The 23,719-nt window shown below is 47.5% G+C and overlaps 1 protein-coding gene across 3 annotated transcripts in view; it reads right to left on the reverse strand.

Moving 5' to 3' along the window:
* TRPC6 (transient receptor potential cation channel subfamily C member 6) overlaps positions 1-23,719 on the reverse strand; it is a 102,928-nt gene that overhangs the window by 2,966 nt on the left and 76,243 nt on the right. For 2 of the 3 annotated variants that reach the window (XM_032358686.1, XM_032358687.1), the window contains exons 4-10: positions 22,208-22,372; positions 16,180-16,396; positions 13,519-13,752; positions 11,547-11,811; positions 9,948-10,143; positions 8,988-9,191; positions 7,183-7,257 (exon numbers count right to left, since the gene is read on the reverse strand). In XM_032358686.1, coding sequence (XP_032214577.1) covers positions 7,183-7,257; positions 8,988-9,191; positions 9,948-10,143; positions 11,547-11,811; positions 13,519-13,752; positions 16,180-16,396; positions 22,208-22,372 — 1,356 coding nt within the window. The remainder of the gene's footprint in view (positions 1-7,182; positions 7,258-8,987; positions 9,192-9,947; positions 10,144-11,546; positions 11,812-13,518; positions 13,753-16,179; positions 16,397-22,207; positions 22,373-23,719) is intronic. The other variant, XM_032358688.1, reaches the window with a different exon arrangement.

The raw sequence follows: 23,719 nt of genomic DNA on the forward strand, positions 1-23,719 counted from the left end.
CTTTTTCTTTTAAATAGATGTGATGGCATTTATTATATTCATTACATATGTACATTGTCATTTATTTGGCTTGACAGTGTGTCTTCCGAGACAGGCACGTCTCTGACAGAGGAGAGACCAGGAGAGAAAGTCATGGCAGTGACCTCAGGGGCCCACGGGTCAGGGAGCATCAGACCAGCACAAACCAGCAGAGCACCCACACCCGCAGTGGGCAGGATGGGTGTCCCGGGCTAACACCAGGCTAAGACTTTGTTCAGGTGCCAAGACATAACTGATGAATTTGAATTTGAACTTGAGGATCTGCATAGTATCGCCTGTGGCAGTCCTTTTCAAAAAAAATCCTTTTGCTTCAACAGATAAATAACAAAGATCTAAAGGAATCTGTAATAAAGGTCATGAAGGGCCATATTACCACACGAAGAGACTGATCAAAGAAACTCTTCGGGGCATTTTCTAAAAAGAAAAACTGGTTTTAAAAAGAAATACGTAGGGGAATTGAGCAAAACACAGCAGATCCAAATTGCTTTTTTTTTTTTTAAGATTTTATTTATTTATCAGAGAGAGAGGGAGAGAGAGCGAGCACAGGCAGACAGAATGGCAGGCAGAGGCAGAGGGAGAAGCAGGCTCCCTGCCGAGCAAGGAGCCCGATGCAGGACTCGATCCCAGGACGCTGGGATCATGACCTGAGCCGAAGGCAGCTGCTTAACCAATTGAGCTACCCAGGTGTCCCCCAAATTGCTTTTTTTGTTTGTTTCCGGGTGCACAACTGTTTTCCAGGAGACAAGAAACTCCAAGACCATCTTCCAAGACAGCCATGATTGACGTTCCCAAGGACCTCTGAGTTGCACTACGTAACTAAGTTGCCTTACGCGGCCACAGCGAACTCCAGCACACATCCACCCACGGAACAAGCACGCACTGAGTGTCTGCATGTAGGTCCTGGGATAGACTCTGGGCATCCATGAAGAACAAAATGGTTATGATCTAGCCAGGTTACAACAATTGGAAAACGCAATATGCAATTCTGAAAACACTCTGTGGACAGCACGCCTCTCCACGGAGCTTCTCTTTCAACCTCCCCGAAAGTGTCAGCAAAACATCCCTATTCTTTTACTTTATAAAACATGAGGATAAGGGCGCCTGGGTGGCTCAGTGGGTTAAGCCGCTGCCTTCGGCTCAGGTCATGATCTCAGGGTCCTGGGATCGAGTCCCGCATCGGGCTCTCTGCTCGGCAGGGAGCCTGCTTCCTCCTCTCTCTCTCTCTGCCTGCCTCTCTGCCTACTTGTAATCTCTCTCTGTCAAATAAATAAATAAATCTTTAAGAAAAAAAAAAAAAACATGAGGATAAAATTATACCATTGGCCAAATTAAGCAAACAGAGGCAGCATGTGTTCTCTGAGAGCGCTCCGGGCACAAAGCTGAAGAGTGATCTCTGGCTCTGTCGCAGGCTGCTGTGGACTGGCAGGAGAAATTCTGGAACTTTCTGCACTTGCTCTGACAAGGAAGGGAATGGTCCAGGGGACACCCCTGTTCCTCCAAGTCCTACTGGTTGAGGAATTTGTGAAATGAATGCAAACTTCAATTCTATTTTTAGTAATGTTTTCATTTTTAATATTTTATTTACTTTAATATTTTATTTATTTTAATATTTTATTTTTAAAATATTTTATTTATTTATTAAAAGATTCTATTTATTTATTTGACAGGGAGATCACAAGTAGGCAGAGAGGCAGGCAGAGAGAGAGAAGGGAGGAAGCAGGCTCCCTGCTGAATAGAGAGCCGGATGCGGGGCTCGATCCCAGGACCCTGAGATCATGACCTGAGCCGAAGGCAGTGGCTCAACCCACTGAGCCACCCAGGTGCCCCTAATTTTATTTTTTTAAATGTAGTTGCTCCTTTATTTTTACAATGATACAACTCTTCTGGCCTTCACTATGACTTACGTTGTCAGGGCATCATCACGAGATGTGATGACTAGATTCAAGCCCACTTCCCACCCACCCCCGCCCCCCGGTTGTGAGGATGAGGACAGGTTACTAGAGGAACAGGATCCAGACAGGGCAGTCTTTGCGCATGATGCCTCCAATTTATTTATTTACCATCTGTTCATGAACACACAGCTTTATGATTACAAATCATTCCCTCTTTCATTGGAGCCCACTAGTACAACCAAAAGGTGTTTGCGGAAATAGGAAAGTGAAAAATCATGTTTCTTCGGGGTTTTTCTGAAGATGAACGTATGGACCTTCATACTCAATATGCCCACCATCCCCAGTGCCCGCAGCTCACAGCACTGCAGGCCTGTGGAGATCATCTTTTCTCTGGTCGGGCTGGGGGGACGGGGTGGCGGCAGGGATATTTACTTTGTGTTACCATCACCGAGGCCCTGGGTGTTTGCTGTTCCCAGTTCCTGAAACCCCCTTTGCCCGGCCGGCTGGTTTGTGCTGCCCCACGCTTTGTATTTTAGCTTCAAACATAAGCTCCTCAGAGAGGCTATTCCTGCCCACCCCGAGAAAGAGCTCCTGAGCTGCTTCACTCACTGGCTTGTGTACAGCCTGCTCGGCTCTAATGGAAGGAGGGATTTTTGTCTACACCATCCCAGGGTCTCCAGAGCCGGCATTGCCCGGCAGAGGACAAGGGCTCAGACCACTGGCTGGTGAAGTGAAGGAAAAAGAGCTCCTGGGTCCCCGACGGGTTCACCGGCTTTCTGGACCCTTTGCTGTACAAGACATGTACAATGCAGGTTCACACACCAGGACGGGGCCACTCAGCTACACGTAAGGACACATCGGAAACATGAAGAAGGAATGGAGGGCAGGAGGCAGGGGCCCTACACGGGCTGCTGTAAGAGGTAACCGGGCCGGCAAGGCCAGAAGGTGGTCTTCTGTCCTCGGAGTACGTGCATGATTATGGACGATCCAGAGCAAAGATGCTGACGTGTCCATAACCACAGGCACGTCACGTTCACGCGGCCCCGGCACAACACACAGCAACCCCCACCCCGCCCCAGAGCATGCACCCCACCGGCCGAGTCCGGACCATCCCACCTGCAACCTTTCTGACCCTCTGGGCTGCATAATTCTTTATTGCGGGGTTTGCTGTGCCCTGTAGAACTCTGAGTGGTGTCCCCAGACTCTACCTACTAGATGCCAGGAACAGCTCCCCTCCCTGGCTGTGACAGCCACAGCGTCCCCAGCGATTACAAATGCACCCTGAGGCGCTGGTCGCAGGGCGTCAGACCACCCCGGCTGGGAGCCCCCAGTGTCGTTCAGAGGTCTACCACTGAACAGTTACAGATGCATGTGGATCGCTTTATGCACCAGCTCTTCTCTAAACCTGAAATATGAAACTGGACGCAAATACGACAGGAGATTCTAGTCAGTGTTTAATACAGAGTGGTGTTGAATAAACACGCGTTCAACAATGCTAGGAAAGAAATCGTGCCCGGGAGAGACGCCCTGGAGGTGCGGGGGAGCCGCGATTCCCCTGCTGGCGAGACGCGGTACTGCCGGCCGGTGTGCACAGACCCGGGACAGGTGCCAACTCCGCGGGCTCCGGAGGCCACGGGAATGGTCAGGACCCTCAGGGATCTGGGTGTCTGCGGCCGGTCCTCACAGGAACGACGCAGCAGGAGTGGGGACGGAGAGCTCGTGGGTGGAAGCCCTGCTCCCAGCACACACGCACTCTCCCTCGCTTTTATACCACATTCCTGCCCTCCTCGGGCTTCCTCTCACTCATCTCCCAGTAACTAGCTTGATGTTAGCATTTAGTCTACGGCCTGGGGCCAGTGAGGAGCCCAGATGGTTTGGACACGCTGTGCCATCAGCAGGGGCACAGAAAGGACACAGCACCGCGGTCGGTGCTTTCTCCACACTGGGGTCGGCAGATCTGACCTCGAACCCTGCCTCTGTTGTTGGTCTGAAACGAGACTCTGGGCCAGTCCCTTTAGCCCTATAACTTCACCTTGCTAATGCAGAATTAGCATAATTAAGGAAATCATAAACCCTCCCTCCCTGAGGTCATTAAAGAAAGAGGGTGTGTAGAATTCAGAGCCTGGTATGTAGTCCACGCTCTACGAGAATACACGTCGTCTCTGTCATACAGGAGAACCATCTCGTGTCCAATATGTGGACTCAGGACTGTTTCATGTTGCATGTTAATCTAGTCGATCTCTTCTGGGGATGGTCTGCGGACCACTGCTGCCCACAGACGTGTCCCTCACTCAGGATGAAATGTTCTGTGATTCCCAACCCAGATGAGCGCTAGAATATGCTAAGGTCTTGTCAGAATATCCACTTCCAAGCTTCACTGCCAGAAATTTTAGATCAATGTACGCAGAGAAGAGGATTGGGAATTTATATAAAGTCGATGGGAAACGCTGCCCAGGGACAGCAAAGAACCAGAACCACTGTGTCACATAATTATTTCATCCGATGATGGACAAGACACACTCTGACCTAATGAAAAGCCCAAGGAAACAGTTCCTGGATATATAACGAACAAACAAGGCCCACATCTCATGCAACCCAAAGCCAAGCGGACAGAAGACGCAGCAGCAACGTCTGTGCCCTGCATCGGTCCACCATGTCAGGCGTGTGAGCCACGCTCACACCCACCAGCTGAGCGAGATCTTTCCTGGAGCTTGCAGAGAGCCCTTGTTCGGGAAGTAATTTGGCACTTTCGCTTTATGCAAGGCATGCTGAACGGCAGAGAACTGACCTTAACTACGCTACCCTTCCAGACTGAATCTGAGACCCTAACGCTCACAAGGACCCCACTCAGTGCCTCCAGAGCTGCCCTCAGCAAAGATGCAGTGTTGTCACGTGGCTCTTCCTACTGATTCCGTGGAGCATCTGCATGGCTGCAAAGACAGTGCTGGTGCAGCCTGACCTCTTTAATCCTCAAGGAGTCAGAGAGAAGGTCCGAGTGGAATGGAAGCCTGACTGTTCTAGATGTAGACTTTAGTGGGAAAGAAAGCAAAGCCGCACACACTGAGTAAGGAAGAATGAACCTCGAGAGTTTTGCTTAGTACCTATCAGGGCCAAGCCTGTCCCAGCGATCCATCTCAGCATCAACAGGCAAAAACAGTTAGAAACACAAATGGCTGCTGTAAAAACCGCTCCCCCAGGAGTACAGTTAACGTATCAAGCAAAAGGAGGTGTGCCCCAATTTCTGTTCATCGCAAGCTTACACGCCCAGGGAAAGTAAAGTACATAGTTGTGTTACTTCAGGCCTCTAGGAATCAAACGCCAAGACCAAGTTAGAAGGATGGCATGGATCCGGAATACCGCCTCCGAGTGACCATGGGGAGGAGGGGCAGGAGAGGCAGAAAAAGCTTCCGAAACCTGAGGCTTAGCTCACCTGTGGAAGGGCGGAGGGCAAGAAAACTGAGAAGGGCAGCAAAGCCAACACGGTGCTGCGCACGACCACGGCCCCAGGACGGCCCTGCACCTGCTACAAATGCCTGGGACCGAGAGCGTGGCCCCCATGGGAAGGCACTGGGGCTGTCTGCCGATCACACTATTTGAAAGAAGGGATGAACAGCCCATCTCCACAATTGCACAAGGGTCTCTGGACAGTGAAGCTGAATGAGAACTGACACTTTGCTGATTCACACTTAGGATCAGATACCACAGGCTCAGTATGGCTCTGAGTTTATTCTCATCCAGGATTAAAATAGGTGCTATTGGAAAGTGTGAGGTGATCCAATCCTTCTTGAAAAGATATAAAATCCGGGGCGCCTGGATGGCTCAGTCGGTTGGGTGTCCAACTCTTGGTTTGGGCTCGGTTGTGATCAATCCCAGGGCTCGGGTTGTGGGATCGAGCCCTGTGTCTGGCTCCGTGCTCAGCCTGGGATCTGCTTGGATTCTCTCTCTCTCTCCCTCTTCCCACACCTACCCCACCGCCATGTACGTGCTCTCTCTCTCTCTCCCAAATAGATAAATCTTTTTACAAAATGATATAAAGTGCATTTTTAGATGATTAAAATGATTAAAATAATTTTAATTTCCTACATTTGTGGAGAGATTACAAAGAAATAGTTATTTGATTTCCGAGATACTATAGTTTCTGTCATAAAGGAAAACGGGCATTGTGATTCCCTTGACGTTGCCCGTGTTTGTGCGATGACCTGTTCACACGGAAGTGTCAGCGCTCAGCACAAGTGGGTCTGCTCTCCACAAAGCATCGCAGACTCCTCCCAACAGGCCGGTGTGATGCGTTCAGCCATGGCCTCCCTGGTTGACAGATGGGGAAACCGAGGCTCAGGGAAGCACCAGGAGCTACTGTGTGGGGCGGGGGTGAGGGGAGGTCCCAATCTTCCAGTATTTAGACCGAAGCCAGATCGATACTTCTGGCGCTCCTGCCTTGTCAGGGGAGGTCACGGACTTAGCTTGAAAACAAAGCAATGACCTTGGTTCTGGGCATTTGTCCCCACGGGGTGGCCTGTGGCACCCTCCTGAGCGGGGACAGGGGAGCTGTGGCCCGGTCTGCTCTGTGATGCGGACACACGAAGCTGTCACCCTCACGGGACTGCAGCAAGCCCCGGAGAACCACGCAGCCTCCACTGGACCAGCCCCACAGCCCCTAGGCCTGGGGGGTCTGGAGGGGAAGGGACACGCAGCCGTCTGCTGCCATTCACTATGTACCCTGCCCTTCTCCCAATGACATCGTCGGCAATGCCCCTCAGGGACAGGCGTGCATGTGCCCTACTACACACACGCCAGAAGGAGGAAGCCCGTGTGCTCACGGTCGGGATCTGAGCCACATTAGAGCGCACGCCCCGGCAGGCGCCCTGCTCCTCACCAGCCACGCGGAGGACCGCAGGCCCTGAATTCCCCGACCAGCCACGACAGGTGCGTCCTGGACACCTGCGCTGCTGCAGGACCCTTGTGTCCCCCTCGGTCCCCAGTGAGGTCCTCCACCCTCTCCGTCTGCCTCCCTTCCATCAAAGCTGCTGTATTTCACTGCCTGCAAGTACCGGAAGTCTACGTCTAATGTCTGCCTTAAATACACCCCGACCACGTTCAGCTCTCGGTAACAGGTTCTTGGAGGCATAATTAAAATAGTTAACTTCTTTCATGACTGCTACCTGTTTCTTGAAACTGCTTCTAAACATGGGTCCTTTTCTCTGAAAACATAAGCCTGCGATGCAGGACTTTGTATTTTCCAATGTGATCTTACCTGTTTTTTGTCCAGTGGTAATTTTGAAAGGTCTTCGTGACTTCCCAAAATCCCAAATTTCTTTTCTTCATTCCTCTTTCAAAAACAGACAGAAAAAAGTAATGAAACTAAGAAAAGATAGTAAAATGAATACAACTGCAAATTCTACACTGAGAATTACAAAACCAACTACATTCTTTATTCCATATTTTAAAAGCCACCCGGTCTAACTCTACAGCAAAGTTCAGGAAGAGAAACAAGAGAAGCGCGCTCCTCCTGGGCTCTTCTCGATGGTGAGCCCTTGGAGACTTCACCTGCACAACAGGTTCGCGCGGGCTGCAGTTCTTTTTCTTTTTCTTTTCTTTCTTTCTTTTTTTTTTTTTTTAAGATTTATACATTTATAGGGGGAGAGAGAGGGAAAGAATCTCAAGCAAGAGTCAGACACCCAACTGACCGAGCCCCCAGTGCCTCAGGCTGCAGTTCTAATTATGCCTGTAAAGGCCACACTTAAAAGTAAAGTGAGAGAAGTTCCTTCCACCGGCTCACTGGGTTCTAGACATTCGACGCTGGAAGAATACAGTAAATGGGGTAGTCTTCCAAAAGTTTCACAATAGTATAATAATAAGTACTCTTAAACATGGCTTTAAAATCCTCAAAGCCCTTTCATATATTCATTTGATTTTATCTTTATGATATGGATATGAATTCCCATAGGACAGATGGAGAAACTGAAGCTCAGAGAGCCTACTGTTTACTTGAGAGCCCCAAGTGGTGAGTAGCAAAACAGAGCAGAAATTAGAATGTTTCTCTTTTCTCAATCATTTGGCTCAACTGCCCACTCACTGTAGGAAGATCTAAAAACTCCTAATAGTGGTCACCCAGCATTTCCTTGCAGCATTGCTTGCAATGACGGGGAACTCACTACCTCACAAGGCAGCCCCCTCTGTTGGATAGATTTTGTTAGGACAAGTTTGTTTTTACATAGAACTAAAACTGAATTATTTGCAAATTTGCCCATTGCCTCTCTTCTGTTTTTGAAGAGACAAAAAACAAACAAACAACAAAAAAGAAAATATTTGACCAGGTATACAGCCTAGTCAAAATGGGAGACCTTTCGGGAGACCCAAAGACCTTTACCTTGTTCCCCTTCAGTCCTCCTTCTGGGGATGGAACAGCCAATTCCTTCCATTCCCCATCCTACAACCCCTTAGGCACACCTGTCCCCAAGCAGGCCCTTCTCCTCTGAACAAATCTCTCTCTCAGTGCTCCTCCTGGGTGTAGACAACTGTCCCCACCCCATACACACGTCCATACAACATCCTGCCTGTGCCCAAAACACTTCTACGCACTGTATGTCTTTCACGGCTTCTTGAGATCGCACTGCCCCACAGGATGGCTGTTCCAACGACTACCCTGTGGTCTTTCTCTCTTTGAACCACTCAGTGCCAAGCCTAGTCTCCCATATTGCATGCGAGCAGGTGGTCTCTGGATTTCAGTGTAGAAGCTAAGAGTCTGTCAGATCCCCCCAGGTTGAAATGGGCGGCTGCCGCTTCCCCATCCTGTGAGAACTGAAGGTGAGGTAGGGCTGAGGTCAGAGCCACGGCGCACACCACAGACAACTCATTATTACGGTTACATTTCACGAATTTCCCCTACATTCTTGTAAGTAGGAAATGAGCTCCTGAGACACAAGCCAAAGGACCATGCCAGTTGGGGAATGACCGGACGTGCCCTCATGGACCACTTCATTTTAAAGGAATGGAATACAGCGGTTTGAATGATCACTGCATTTAAAAATGTAATTTTAAATGATCAAGTCAAATTACCTTGTTCATCTCCGCATCCTCCTGGAAACCTTTCTTACGGCCCTGGAACATCTCAGAAATCCACTTTTTAAGTCTCAGTAAGAGATAAAACAGGGACTTTGGACTTGGCACCAGGTTGAAAGGAACAGGTAGAGTTCTTCCCTCCTCAAAGTAGGAAAACCAAAGTTTGGCCCTTGCAAACTTCCATTCCACATCAGCATCGTCCTACACAAACACACACGACAGCTCAGCAATAAGAGGCATAAACAGAATTACCCAGATTCTTCTAACAGCCTGGAGCTCAATGCCTGCAGATGCTCCCAAACCCCAAAGACCAGTCCAAGACTTGTCTTCAAGGCTAATGTTCTACTGAGACACTCTTTCCAAAACCTGTCTGAAATTTTACCAGACTTACAGAACAGAGGATCTCAAAATGTGCATGTGTTTATAAGTATCCTGAAAGATATAAATATATTATTCTACATTCTAAGAGAAGCCATGAAAAATCATTCACTCTTCTGTTCTGCAGTAGCTCATAAATTTGATGAATTTATTCTGCAGGAGATCACAGATTTGACCAAAATTTCTAGAATCAAAATTTATTCTGTCACTCTAAATCCAGGAAGAGGTCAATTTTGAACATTACTACAAAAAAGATTTGGAGACTAGCGGTGTTTGTAAGCAATAATTTTTAAAAATAATTTATTTTTTATAAACATATAATGTAAGAAATAATTTTTTTAAATAAAATATAAATTCAAGCTGACATAGTATTTCTAAGGTGTTTTTGTTTTTTTAAATAGTGAATCACACATTTCTCCATTCAGAGTTAAAATTTTCTAGCTTACTGGCCAGACAAGTACATAAAACAGGCAAGAAAAAATGAAAAGGAGCACGTGCTTTCATGACCATTGCTGAGGCGACACCTGGAATAAGTCAAAACATGTAGTCGCAGAGCGTACAGATGTGCAGAAATTATACCTCAATTTCCTGGAATGAACTGTTGATCATTGCAATGAGCATATTGAGCAAAACAATGACCATCGTGACATTATAGACTCCATAGAGAACATAACCGATGTTTTCAATAAACTTGTGATTGTAGTTGATGACCACCGACTTCACTTCAGAAAGTCCAAAGATAGCCCAGAACAGGGTCTTAAAGCTCTCCTCCACTCTGGGGAAATAAGGAGAGAAAGCAGGACAGTGTGGGAATGACGGTAATCCCATAGTAAGAGTGAGTGGATGTAGCATCTTTGTGAATCTGCAGATATTCATGAGAAAATTCTCTCCTTTTCTGAACCTGCTTTCTGTGCAATGGGTAGAGTAACTTTCATTTCCCACAGGGCTGCAGGAATGAAGCTCTCAGCTCCAAACCTGGCATATACTAAGCACTTAAAAATGCTATTAACATAACCTCATAACCACAGAGAGCAACACTGAAGCAACCCGTAGCCTTGGCAATGGAAGCGTTAAATGTATTATTTGATAAATATAATACAATTTGTTGGAGTCCTATTACATTTCCTGCTTATCGATACTTCTGCTCATGTTCAATAAATAGGTAATAATAGTGTTTATGTCTTAAGGAAAATATGACAGTATAAACAAAGACACTATTACCGACATCACTGACGAGTCTTGGGTAGGAATGTCAACACTTTATGTGTAACTATTGGCCACGGTGAAGCCCCTCGGCTTAGCCGAGCTGCTTTCATTCTCTGGTAAACTGGACTTGAGAAGACTACGACTAACACTGGACTCTGTTTCAGTCAGCGCTTCTCACTGCAACACGGACAACCTAACACCTCAGTAATTGACTGTAAGCGTGCTTTAGGAAAACACACTTGCGGCCATGGTAAATCTAAGTCAAAACCCCCGTCACAGGGTGCCTGGGTGGCTCAGTCAGTTAAGCCTCTGCCTTCAGCTCAGGTCATGATCTCAGGATCCTGGGATCGAGCCCCGCATCAGGCTCTCTGCTCAGCGGGGAGCCTGCTTCTCCTCTCTCTCTGCCTGCCTCTCTGCTACTTGTGCTCTTTCTATCAAATAAATAAATAAAATCTTTAAAAAAAAAAAAAAGTACTCCCATCACTACCGACAAGCTGGATCTCCTCAGTGATAAGGTAGGTGAGGAAGGCGGCCGTCTTCCCAGTCCCCAGGCGTCTCTGACCAGTCAGAGCGCAGGGTCCATGCACTGGAGCTGGAGACCGGGACAAGCGCTCAGGTCCCAGCTTTTCTGCAGGCTCATGGCTCTGCAACGTTCAGAGAGTTACTAACTTGACTGAGCTGCCATTTCTTCTTGTTGTGAAGCAGATCATAAAATGACGTGAGCGAGGTATTTACCAGAGTAACTGGGGCTAACAACACTTGCTAATATGACTACGTATATTATGGTACCTATGGTACCTATGTTTTCGAATTCTTCCAATTTATTTAAAAATCCTCTCGTTCTGCTAAAGAGAATGCGATGAGATCTCTTCCAGAACATCAGGGACCACCCCGGGGACATCTGTGTACCCTGCTGAGCTAACATTTAGTTAATCTACAGTCCCCACCACCCGTGCGTCTGAGATCACATACGTGGTGAAAGCTTCGTTTTGCTTTGCCCCAATGTAGTACGAGTAGAGGTTGAACATCCCGATCATGAAGGCCACAAACACCATGATGAAGATGACCATGAACTTGAAGATGTCCTTCACTGTTCGCCCCAGTGAGATCTGCAGAGGTCCGAAGCTCTCGTTGGCTGGTAAAATATAAGCTATTCTTGAGAAACTCAGAACTACGGCAATTGCATAAAGACCTTCAGATATGATTTGAGGATCAGAAGGGTCCCACTTGATCCTGGCTAGGAAAGAGGAAAGACAAGAGTTATCCTGAGTTTCCGTAAGTTGTTTACTTAGGGAACTTCTTTTCTGTTAAAGAAACAGATTTACATTAGCAATCAAATATCTGATGGAAAGGTGATCTTTAAGGGCCGAGCATATTGAAGCTTCTGAATTATAAGAAGACGATTCTCCTGATTTGCTGGCAATTTTCCATTAAAATATAGCGGCTAAGAGCCCGGCTAAGAACGGCTAAGAGCTCGAACTAGGTGGGGACTTGGTACCTGCAGAAATTCCTGTGTGTGTGTCTGTCTTTGTGTAAAACTGGTCCAGGTTCTTTAAGTTCTCCTAGTTTCATTTTCCCACCTTTAAAATGAGATACTCCCATTCTTCCTCTCTCATCTATTTGAAAATTCAATAAACCAACATATATTTGGCGTTCAGAACACACTTGGCACTACACAAGGGGTAGTGCTTATTATTTAACTTTAAACTAAAATCCCACTGTAATGTAATCCAGGGCTTGCGAACTAGTGGCTGGTACTCAGCCTACTAGAAACAATCTTTATTGGTTGCTCAAATAACTCTATTTTCCCATAAAAATATAGCCAGTATTCATTTTTTTCATTTTTCTGGCATTATTATTTTAGGTCATTAAACCCAATGAAACCGTTATGAAGAAAACTGCAAAACAACGTGTAAGAAAGAGGAAAAACAGGATGATATTTGCTTATTTGCTGGGAAATGAAATCAAGAAGGGATACGAGAAAATTAGTCAAAGCACTTTCCTGTTTTATAGTAAGTCTTTAAGTACAATGTATAAAGAGATAGCTGTCACATTTAAAAATTCTGCATATTGAAAAAGTGTTGACTGTTAACATAAACATTAGAAAATACGGATAAAGAGATTTCCACATGATACAGCCAAGAAACGCACAGAGATGCCAGCTGAACGTTAACTGATATCTTACCGGGCATTAGAAACAAGCATTCAAAAGGGATCTATCATCCCTACCCCAGGGTTCTTCAAGGAGGGACTTCCCCTAAGCACCCCCCACATCTGTTTCCATCCCTGTCTCCCCTTCCTCTTGGGGGGAGGGGGAACACTTCCCGTGGCTGCTACCCCGGGAGGTGGTAACTGAGCGTACGAGCTCAGCTCCGTCCTCCTGTTCTGGAGATTCTCGTCCGCTCCTCTGTGAAGGCATCTCACACCTGCTGCTCTGTCCACCGCTATCTGGAGACCCAAGGACGCATCGGCCTCGTTCTGGGGGCTCAGTCCACCCTGAACTTGATCAGCACTAGAGGTTGGGATCTGGCCTCCTAGCTTTCTGTTTGTTTCCCCTCGAGTTCAAAGCCATGTGACTTACAAGGAGCCATCTGGGGATCCCACCGGTCCCTTGCTGCTGCATAGTTTAGTGCCTTAAATGGAAGGGATACTCACACGTGTGCTGTCTTGGAAAGACACACACACACAAAAAAAAACAAAGACATAAGACAGGCATTCGCAATGGCAGTGCACCAACTGGTCGAGAGAGAACACGACAGGGTTCTTGGGATCCAGCCAGGAGGAAGGCGACAGGCAGGAGAGAGCGCGCTCCTTCAGACAGACACTTCCAAAGAAGCCAGGAACTCTGTGAGAACTGAGTAGTGACCGAACTCCAACTGACTCGCTTTCATCAGAAATCTGTGCATTTTTATTAACTGACATTGACTGTGCACTCCAAACTCACCCAAATTGTAATATTTCACATTGTCTCCCAATGTGACTTTGGTCAAGTCCTTCAGAGTATCATTTGCATCAATGATGCGCTGGGCTTTGGAAGCATGCCAAAATGCCATGAATCTTGCAATGAACGATGCCGCAAAGATGGCCAACATACCAAAGTCAAGCATGTTCCACAACTCAAACAAGTACTCCTTGGGGCCTTCTGTCCAAATCTCTTTACATTCGGCCCATATCATGCCTGCGTTGGAAAGGGGTGAAGATAGATCCAATTCAATTACAGTCCAGGCTTAGCTCTTCCATAAAACAAAATAAGTTTGAACGGTCTCAGCCTCCCATTCAAAACCCTCCAAAACCGGGCCACAGGCCACCCGTCCGACCTGCCTCCCGCGTCCCCACAGGTCTCCATCCGGCCATCACAGCGGATGGCTAGAAGACGAGCGGACAGAGCTCGAGAGTGCTCTAACAACCATCTTCACTCCTTCAGACGTGAGTAGCCCCACACCCAGCATGCAGCCCAACTTGGGTGTGAACTCACAACCTTGAGATCAAGACCTGAGCTGATGTCCAGCGTCGGGCGCTTCAGCGACGGAGCCACCCAGGCCCCATCAAACAACGATCTTTAATCCGTTGATTCTACACATATAAGCGTATTTAAAGATGTTCAGGGGCACCCGCAGCGGAGATACGCTGACTGCCTGCTCGGTGGGGAGTCTGCTTCTCCCTCTGCCCTCCCCCAGCTTGAGCCCACTCAGGCTCTCTCCCTCTCAAATAAATAAATAAAATCTTTTTTAAAAAAAATCTAAATAAATAAATAAAAATTAAAAACATCTAAGCTGGACACTTTGAGCCACTCAGGCGCCCCTAAAAGTAATGTATGACTCTTAACGAAAAGCTTAATAATCATAATTATCAGGAATGTATTAAACATACATTTCTATGTGCCAAGCACTGTTAGGGGCCGCGCGTATACCAACACACACACAAAGCCGGCACGTGGGCAGTTAGCTTGATGACATAGAGGCCGCGTCCGAGGGACGGTTCTTATTTTACATAAACGCTCAGTGAAATGTCACACTTGTCCTAGTTCAGTGGTATCTGGTCAATGCCAGTCATATCTCCAAAGAACTCCCGACAGATCAGGCTCTGCTTCCTCCTCTCAGGCGATGTGGTGCTGGGCCTCCCAGTATTTCGTGGACATCTCCGGAAAACCCCACCAGCGCTCCAAGGGCACCCACAACCCGGACCTGCTCCTCAGCTTCCCCCGCCTCATCCCCGCCCCTGGAGCGCAGCCGCCACGCAGCATCCCAGGTGCGGTCCACGCGGCCCCTCTGTGCGCAGTGAAGCCCCCACCGGACCCGCTGCTACAAGGCCGAGTCCCCGCCCTCAGCCCACTCGGTGGGGAGGTGGCCGCGGTGCTCCCTCACCTCCGGATTCACCCGCCTCTCGGCGGCTGTGACCTCACTAAGACGTGCTGGCGTCCCGGCACTGAAAGCCATGAGGGCCACCTCACCACCCCCCCCTACCGCCCCCTACCTTCGAGGCACCTGCGCTCCAGCGGGGGGAGGGGTGGGGGTAGGTACAGAGCTCTGTGGGGAGGGAGGGCACGGCTCCAGACATGCACCTGCGCTCCGGGGCTTGGGGGGTGCTAGCGCTGGGAGGGTGGGCTGGGCGGGTGGGAGGGCGCCTCCGGGACACACATCTGAGCTCCAGCGCGGCCACCTGATCTTTCAGCTGTGCCAGGGGCCGTTCTAGCTCCACAGCTTCCCATGCAACCTTTCTAGGACTTGTAATGTCTTTAGTCCCCCAACACTCAGTCTGGTGACACTGCCGTATCTCCAAAGTCTTAGATGGAAGGTACTGTCCAGGGAGGCCTGCTCTGCCCTGCCTACACCCTCCTCACTCAGACCTAGATGCCCCGTCTGTGTATGCTCATGTTCCCCTAACACCACCTCAGGTAGTTGTCACGTGGGTTTCAGCGATGAATTTACATGTCGACCTGACCCCCGTTAACTTCCGTCCTGCAAGGCACTCTCTAGTCACCTGGGGACCCTCCTTACCTAACAAAGGAGCCACCTAACTACTGAATTGTTTCATTCACAAACATCCGATTGAAATACCTTCTCCTTTGCATTATATTTAACAACAAGTACGATTGATTCCAACAACAAGCAGCGCAGTACCTAAGACTTCTCTCTGCTTCGTGACCGGGTGGGGGGGTCTCAGACAAACACTAGGACACAGACGTCAGTGTCATGTTACAGACTGCAGAACTGTGGGATCTGATGTATGGAAAGTGCTTCCAGCAGGTCTATACATAATAGCTGTTCAATAAATCCGATTACTAAATCTCAACATAAAACCATGCGGCTGTTTTTAAATGCGAAGTCCCAGCTCTCCCAAAATACCAACAGCATTACTTCTTCCCTGGCCAGATTTCTATCCTACTGTTTTCTTCCGGGTTTTTCTTGGAATATTAAGGAGCCTGTGGTGTGTGAGAAGACTGTGCCCCTGGTAATGACCGCAGGATAACCACACTCAAACAACACACAGGAAATCCTGGTGTGTGGTGGCCTGCGTCACACAGGGTGCGTCTGTGCACCTGACGTGCCAAGGGATCAGCCTCTGCCAAGGCCACGCGCCCACACAGACGACGACCCGTCTTTACCTACGACCCAGGAGATAATAAGCATCTCCATCCACGAGAAGCAGGAGGTCTTCATCCTGAACAGCTGTTTCGCGTTATCCGTGCTGGTCTCATTGGGACGGAGTGTGGTGCCTTCGAATCTGTCAGCCGCATTCATGACGAGCAATCCCAGGAAGATGGTGAAGGAGGCAGCGTGTGCCACGAACTTCATGAACGGTCCCCGCATAATCTTCCCCATCTGCCACAACGCACAGCAAAAGAGAATCTTAGCTTTGTTCCCTTAGCTTGGCCAAACACACATGCATACACCTGAGAATCAGTATCTGTGCATCCCAGGGCTCTCCTAAGACAATCGTGTGTATTTATAGAACCGGTGAACGGATAAAAATCCTTTACGCTGTTTGAAAATGCTGGTCCCACCCCTCATCTATGTAGGCTGATGCTTTGGATTTATAATTCAGTGAGTTCACTTTCCTCTTAATGGATACTTAAGTTCTTAAAATACTACGTAACTCTGACAGAATATTTTACAACCAAGGACAGAGCATAGTGCATCACTGCTCACGAACACCAGACTCATTCCATGGGTCTGGGGTGTCGAGGAACAGCAGTGACGGTCAGGAGCGGAATCGGCTTGGTGCTGGCCCATGTCTGTCCTGCCTGCTGTCCTCACGGGCGGCTGTCAGCGGCCCGGGCAGGCGCTGGGGAGGCTGCGGGGCTGGTGTCCTGCTAACCGGAGAAGCAGCCTGAGCACCAGGACCCCGAAGGCAGGCAGCTCCCATGAGGTACTCGGAACAAGGTCCCGGAACGAGGCTGGATTTAAAGCCCAACAAGGGAACTTTAGGTCCAGGTTCACTCCCTCATGAGCTGAGTGGCAGCGAGTGAACGTCCTAAATGATGTGAAAATCAGGCTCTTTGTGGGAAGCACGGAGGCAGCCGGAGCTCCTGGGGTCCCAGCACAGGATGAGTCTGTGTGGGCAATACACAAATCCTTGGGGCCAGGGGGACGATTTGGGTCCGGGATGAGTCTCCAGGGTTCTGCACCTCCTCCCCCAATGCTAAACAACTCAGTATGTACGTGTGGTTTTCTGAGGAGACGGCTTATGGTTTTCCACAGATTGTCAATTGAATGTGTTACAACAGAAAAGTGTGTAGTTTATAGCACCGCCAATACCTGGTTAGCACGCTTCTGTGCCAGGTATGATCCCAGTGTTGGACTCTGTCCACTCGCGTCACCGTGACCACAGTCTGAGGGCAGGTGCCACTAAACGTGTGGACGATGAAGAACCAGAGGATGGGAAGTCCAGAAACTGGCCGAGATGTCACACCGCTCCTGAGCAGTGGGGCTGGAATCCGAAAGCAGGCATTGCTGCTCACAGTTAATGCTTCTATGTGGTTTACAAACAATTGCCTTGTTTTTTTCATTAAAGGAGACAGAGGGGCGCCTGGGTGGCTCAGTGGGTTAAAGCCTCTGCCTTATGCTCAGGTCACGATCTCAGGTCCTGGATCGAGTCCCTGCATCTGGCTCTCTGCTCAGCAGGGAGCCTGCTTCCTCCTCTCTCTGCCTGCCTCTCTGCCTGCTTGTGATCTCTGTCAGATAAATAAATAAGATCTTTTTTAAAAAATAAATGAAGTTTCTTTGAGGGAAAGAAAAGAAAGTACTTCTCCTATGGGAAAAAAGCTAAATGCTGTGGCAATGTTCTCTGTTCCTACAGACCTTACTTGTCCATGTTTTCCAAAATCATAAATGTTAAAGCTGAAATATATCATAGTTGAGTCTCTTCTCTCTTTTCTAAAAAATATTTTATTTATTTGTTTGAGAGAAAGAGCACGAGAGAGCATGTGAGTGAGGATGAGCGGGGGGGTGGGGCAGAGGGGGAAGCAGGCTCCCCGTGAGCAGGGAGCCCAACATGGGGCTCGATCCCAGGACCCTGAGGTCATGACCTGAGCCCAAGGCAGATGCTTCACTGACTGAACCACCAGGCACCCTAGTCTCTTCTCGCTTGATACTGAGAATCTTACTCCAGGCAGATTGTGAGGGTGGGTGTGAGTTCAAGTATTATCTCTGTCTGTCTGTCCAGACCTGGTTTGGTAGCTTTAGGCCAACGGATCCACAGAATTAGGTACACCCAGACAGATGGCAGAGCCAATGCAAAGTTCCTTGTAAAAATCTGCCATAAAAGTGTCTAAAAATCATACTTCCGTAAGAAGGCTCATTAGCTTGAATCAAAGAGTATTTTTTTTTTTTTTTGGTGTTTTTAGAGATCCTGTTCAGACAGAGCCTCATAAGGGTGGACCGAGAACACGTGTGTGACAAGGTAGGTTTGATTTTCTTTTGCCTCTGGTCCTGAACTACGTTTCTGTAAAAATGTGAACTCTTTAAAGGTTGGGGATAAAAATGGGGTTGAGAGCAAAGCTGCCCACAGTGGGGGGGTGGGGCGCAGGGCACAGAGCTCTGGGACAGGAGCTGGACTGTCCTGTCCCTCAGGGCGGAACGTGAGACTCCTGCCCGGCTCCTCCGGCCGGTGTGGCCCCTCTTGGTTGGACTCAGGAAAGGGAGAGGAGAATCAAACCAGGCACCTTTGCTGCCTATGAAACGTGCTAGTTTAGAGGCAAAAAAAGCAAACAAATACAAAACAAATAAGAATTTGATTGGCAGGAAACTAAAATGGTGTGTTTGGATGTTCATAACCCTCTATTTCTTTTCTTTCTTTTTAAGATTTGTTTAATTAGAGACGGAGAAAGAGTGCAAGTGGGGAGAGGAGCAGAGGGAGAGAATGTCCAGCGGGCTGGCGGCTGAGCCCCACGGGGCGCGATCTCACCACCCTGAGAGCGCAACCTGAGTGCAAACCAAGAGTCGGACGCCCAGCCGACTGAGCCACCCCGCTCCCCCATGCCCTCTGTTTCCTACTACAGATCATTGAGAGTGGTGTGTCTCTTTAAACTAAGGGAGATTTTGGCACCATTCAGTGGATTTTAGGAATTGAAATGAGTTACCCATTTTAGTAAAATCTGTCATCTATACCTGCTCAGCTGTAAACAGATTTCTAAAAAAAAAAAGAAACTGTAAAGAAGGTAACTGACACACCTGACCCTTTCCTGAGGGTAACTGCTGGAAGAGATACTTGGCTTTGGATATTGTATATTATACTTTTCTCCAGTATCTACAGATGACGAAACACCTAACTGCCAGGCGCCAACAGCAACAGAAAAGGCTGAAGCAATGGCTGAGTGACCTGTGTCGCCCAGCATGATACCCTCTAGCTCCGGCCATGTTGCTGCGAATGGCAAGGCTCTTCCTGATGGCTGCATGGTACCCATCCCACCGTAAGCAGGACAAGTCAGCCAGAGGATGACAAATACCACGTGGTCTCACCCAGACGAGACGTGGAATTTAAGAAACAAAACAGATGAAAACAGGGAAAGGAGGGAAAATAAAATAGGATGAAATCAGAGAGGGGGACAAACCATAAAAGACCCTTAATTGTAGGAAACAAACTGAGGGTTGCTGGAAGGGAAGAGGTGGGGGAGGGGGTCGCTGGGGGACGGGTATTAAGAAGGGCGTGGGGTGTGATGACCCCGGGGGTCGTATCCAAGTGATGAATCACTGACTTCTACCTCTGAAACCAATAATAAGCTCTATATTAATTAATTACATTTAAATAAAACATTTTTTAAAAAGGTTGACGCTAGCTTAAGCTAAAATAACTTGACGTCACGACATGACCTCTTTTTATTGTAATGAGCATAAAACTATTTGGGTTATGGTAGAAAAAGAAAACAAGTAAAGAAAAAGCTTTCTGCAAGAAGAAATCAGACTTGAGGAAAGAAAACCAACCTTACACGGATACACGGACGCTGTCAAGGTGCACAGCCTATGGGCGATCTGGCTTGATTCTCATGGGTGTGCTGGAAACTGCTTAGTATTGAAAGTAGTATGTTTTTTTTTCCTAAAGGAGCGCCACGCCCAGTGCAGGGCTTGAACTCACGCCCCTAAGATCATGACCTGAGCTGAAATCCAAAGTTGGATACTTAACCCAGTGAGCCACCCGGGTGCCCCTAGTATTTAAAACAGTATTTTAAATAAAAGCATTAATACAGTTTAAGCAAATACTCCTCCATAACCTGTAAATGTTTATGTTCATCGATAAGGGGAAGACTGTGAAAACCAACTTGTTCATCATGCTTCAAAGGCTAAATAACAGGCAGGAAAACAGACTTTAGTTTGAAAAAAAAACACCTCAACAGTGTCCTTTAATTTGATTATTTGCCTCAGGGCTCATAAATGAGGATGGAGAGCAGATGCCAAAGAAGAAACATGACCAGGGAAGAAGAAATAGTAAAGGCAATCGGGTTAATGAGGGTTCAGTCAAAATCTAAGAAACTGTAAGAACTGACAACAATAGTTTCTTGTCCAAACACGCAGCCTTCCGGAAGGTGTCAGGTGCTGGAACCCCCGGGATGTGGATGGAGACAGTCACTCCGTTCGGAAAGATACTACAACTGAGCTGACCACAGAGTCATCGGGGAATGAGGGTGACTCCGGGCACCCCGCTGCCCCCCACTCAGTTCAGCTGCAAATCTCGGGACCCTCGGGAAACACAAGGGACGAAGAGAAATCTGCCGTCTCTATGACAAAGGGAGAGCAGAAAAACTACAGCTTTCTAGAAAATCTTTGACTAATTTCTCATTCTAGTAAATCTCTTTCTTTTCATCATTTATGTTTTACTTATAAAAGCTCAACTTGGGGCGCCTGGGTGGCTCAGTGGTTAAAGCCTCTGCCTTCGGCTCGGGTCATGATCCCAGGATCCTGGGATCGAGCCCCATATCGGGCTCTCTGCTCAGCAGGGAGCCTGCTTCCTCCTCTCTCTCTGCCTGCCTCTCTGTCTACTTGTGATCTCTGTCAAATAAATAAATAAAATATTAAGAAAAATAAAAAAAATAAAAAAAATAAAAGCTCAACTTGGGGGCCTTCTATGTTTTAAGGGAAATGACAGATTTTGCCCCCAGGAAGAATCTGTTTCCAGCAGTTCCCATCGTGGCACTGGAAGGAACCTGGTCACTCCCCCTGTGCAGGAAGCTCACTTGGAAAGGTCCCTGAGAGCTAACGCAGCGACTGTGTGACTAAGTAACAAGAAGACAACACGCTGGCCATGGAGACACAGGTGTTTGGATCCACCTGCTGCCGGTGTCTGAAAACGAGCTCGCCATGTCAAGAACAGCGAGGATTCGACGGACATGGACGGCCCGAGGGACGTCTTAGCCACAGAGCTGTGGAATTATTAGTCTGACTCTCAGAGCTGAGACTTAGCCATTCCAGAAACGTGGCTTCAAAAACACGAGTAAGGCTGTTGTTAACGCAGGACAGAATCCTGTGCCTGTTCCCGCACGACGACAGGGCAACTGTGTTCCAGACCGAACTGTCACACTCAGGAAAGGGGGTCCACTCCAACATGGGCTTTCCACCAAAGTCTGGGCAGATGGATTTTGCTGTCCTGTTAGAGTGTATTCTGTCCCTAAAACAAATATTCTTCACTGCCACAAGCGTCACATTAGTGTTTGTCTGATTGTTCTTTATTTAAAATAAGATTTATCTGGTCATGGTAACCAAAATAAATACAAGAAAAAGAACTTTCATCTCAAACTTTGCCAGCAGAGGAATAAAAGACAAGAAAAGTATCTTTTAGGATTGTATTTGAGATAGCTGCACATGCATACTATGACCCCATTAAATTTAATAGCAATGTATGAACCGACGCGCCTCCAGAGGAGATGGAAAGGAAATCCACTCAACAGTGACTCGGTCTTCTTTCTCGATCCAGCTGTGGTGGGATTACAGGTTAATTTTCTATCACTTTCCCCCTCTATCTCCTATAGCAAATAGATGTTATTTTTGTAATATTAAAAACATTAATATTATTTCAGCCCAGCTGTGGCTTCCATGAGATTTTCTTGTAGGGGAGAGAATTTCCCCTGCCAGGCTGGCCCAGACCTGCACAGTGGGACAGATCTGCGGGGGACGGCACACGGGCAGGCTTCGCAGACATACCTTGCTGCACGGGGCAAACCAGTAGATGAGGGCCAGGAAGGGCAATCCCACGGCCACCGCGAGGACCACCAGAAACTTCACCGCCATCGTCTGCTGCCGTAGACCGGACAGGTTCTCATACCAAATGGACAGAAGCTGCTGCTGACAGTTTGGATGAGCTACAAACTAGCAGGGGAGACAGCGTGGTTAGAGAAAAGTTCAGGAGCCCCTTTCCTGTGTTCTAGTATTGCGTTCTGTGATCTCCCGTGAAAAATACCGTTGGAGAAAGAATAAACGTGAAGCACCCAGTTAACAGGCATCAAACAACGCAGCAGGAGGTTCTAATAGGTATTACGTCAATTTGAAGATTCCAATTTATCAAACTCTTTCTTTATGACTAACGGGCTTTCTTTGGAAGCACAGGAAAAACTCAGAAATTTCATATTATAAAAAGGTTCATCGACGCTGTGCACAAGGACTCTTACATGTCTTTTCCCATCTTGAAAGAGTGATGCCAAGATCTTACTGGCCCAGATGTTTAAATACTGTTATTTATTTGTTTAAATCCTTTTTTTAAAAAAGCACACCACAGGGCACCTGGGTGGCTGCCTTCGGCTCAGGAGATGATCGCAGGGTCCTGGCTTCCAGTCCGGCTCAGCGGGGAGCCTGCTTATCACTCTGCCTCCGCTGCTGCCCCTGCTCGTACTCTCTCTTTCTCTCTCTCTCTCTCTCTCTCAAATACATAAATAAAATCTTTTAAAAAGTAAAAATAAGAAAGCAGGCCACCTTTTCCACACTGACCTACAGGGCTACACCTGTTTACCCCCACTGGTATATGGGTCTGTTTCTGGACTATATATTCTATACCATTGATGTATTTTTATTCCTGTGCCATAAACTCTTTCAATTGAGAAAACTTTATAATTAAATTCTACTTGTTATCTTTTTTTTTTTTTTTAAAGATTTTATTTATTTGTCAGAGACAGAGGGAGAGAGAGCGAGCGAGCACAGGCAGACAGAGAGGCAGGCAGAGGCAGAGGGAGAAGCAGGCTCTCTGCCGAGCAAGGAGCCTGATGTGGGACTTGATCCCAGGACCCTGGGATCATGACCTGAGCCGAAGGCAGCTGCTTAACCAACTGAGCCACCCAGGCGTCCCTCTACTTGTTATCTTTCAGAATTTTTTTCTCACATATTTATTTTTATAAATGAATGCCACATATGACAGAAGGCAACATTATGTGATAGACAAAAAACAATAATGTGAAATAAAAATTGATTTAAAAAAATTGAAAAGTTAGATAAAGGAACTACTGACACTTAAGGATGATTAACCTTGAAGGTAATTAAAACATGATACGATGTTTATCTTCTCAGAATGGTAAGATTTAACAACACACATCTTGAGTATAAAAAAAATAAGCCTTCTGATACACCACCGGCATGTATATAAACTGGCACACTTTCTGTGAAGGGAAACTTAGCAAATATTTTGAATTAACAAAAACCTGAAAGAAAAAAATAAACTCTTTGACA

The sequence above is a fragment of the Mustela erminea genome, chromosome 9 (assembly GCF_009829155.1).
Source record: "Mustela erminea isolate mMusErm1 chromosome 9, mMusErm1.Pri, whole genome shotgun sequence".
NCBI lineage: Eukaryota > Metazoa > Chordata > Mammalia > Carnivora > Mustelidae > Mustela > Mustela erminea.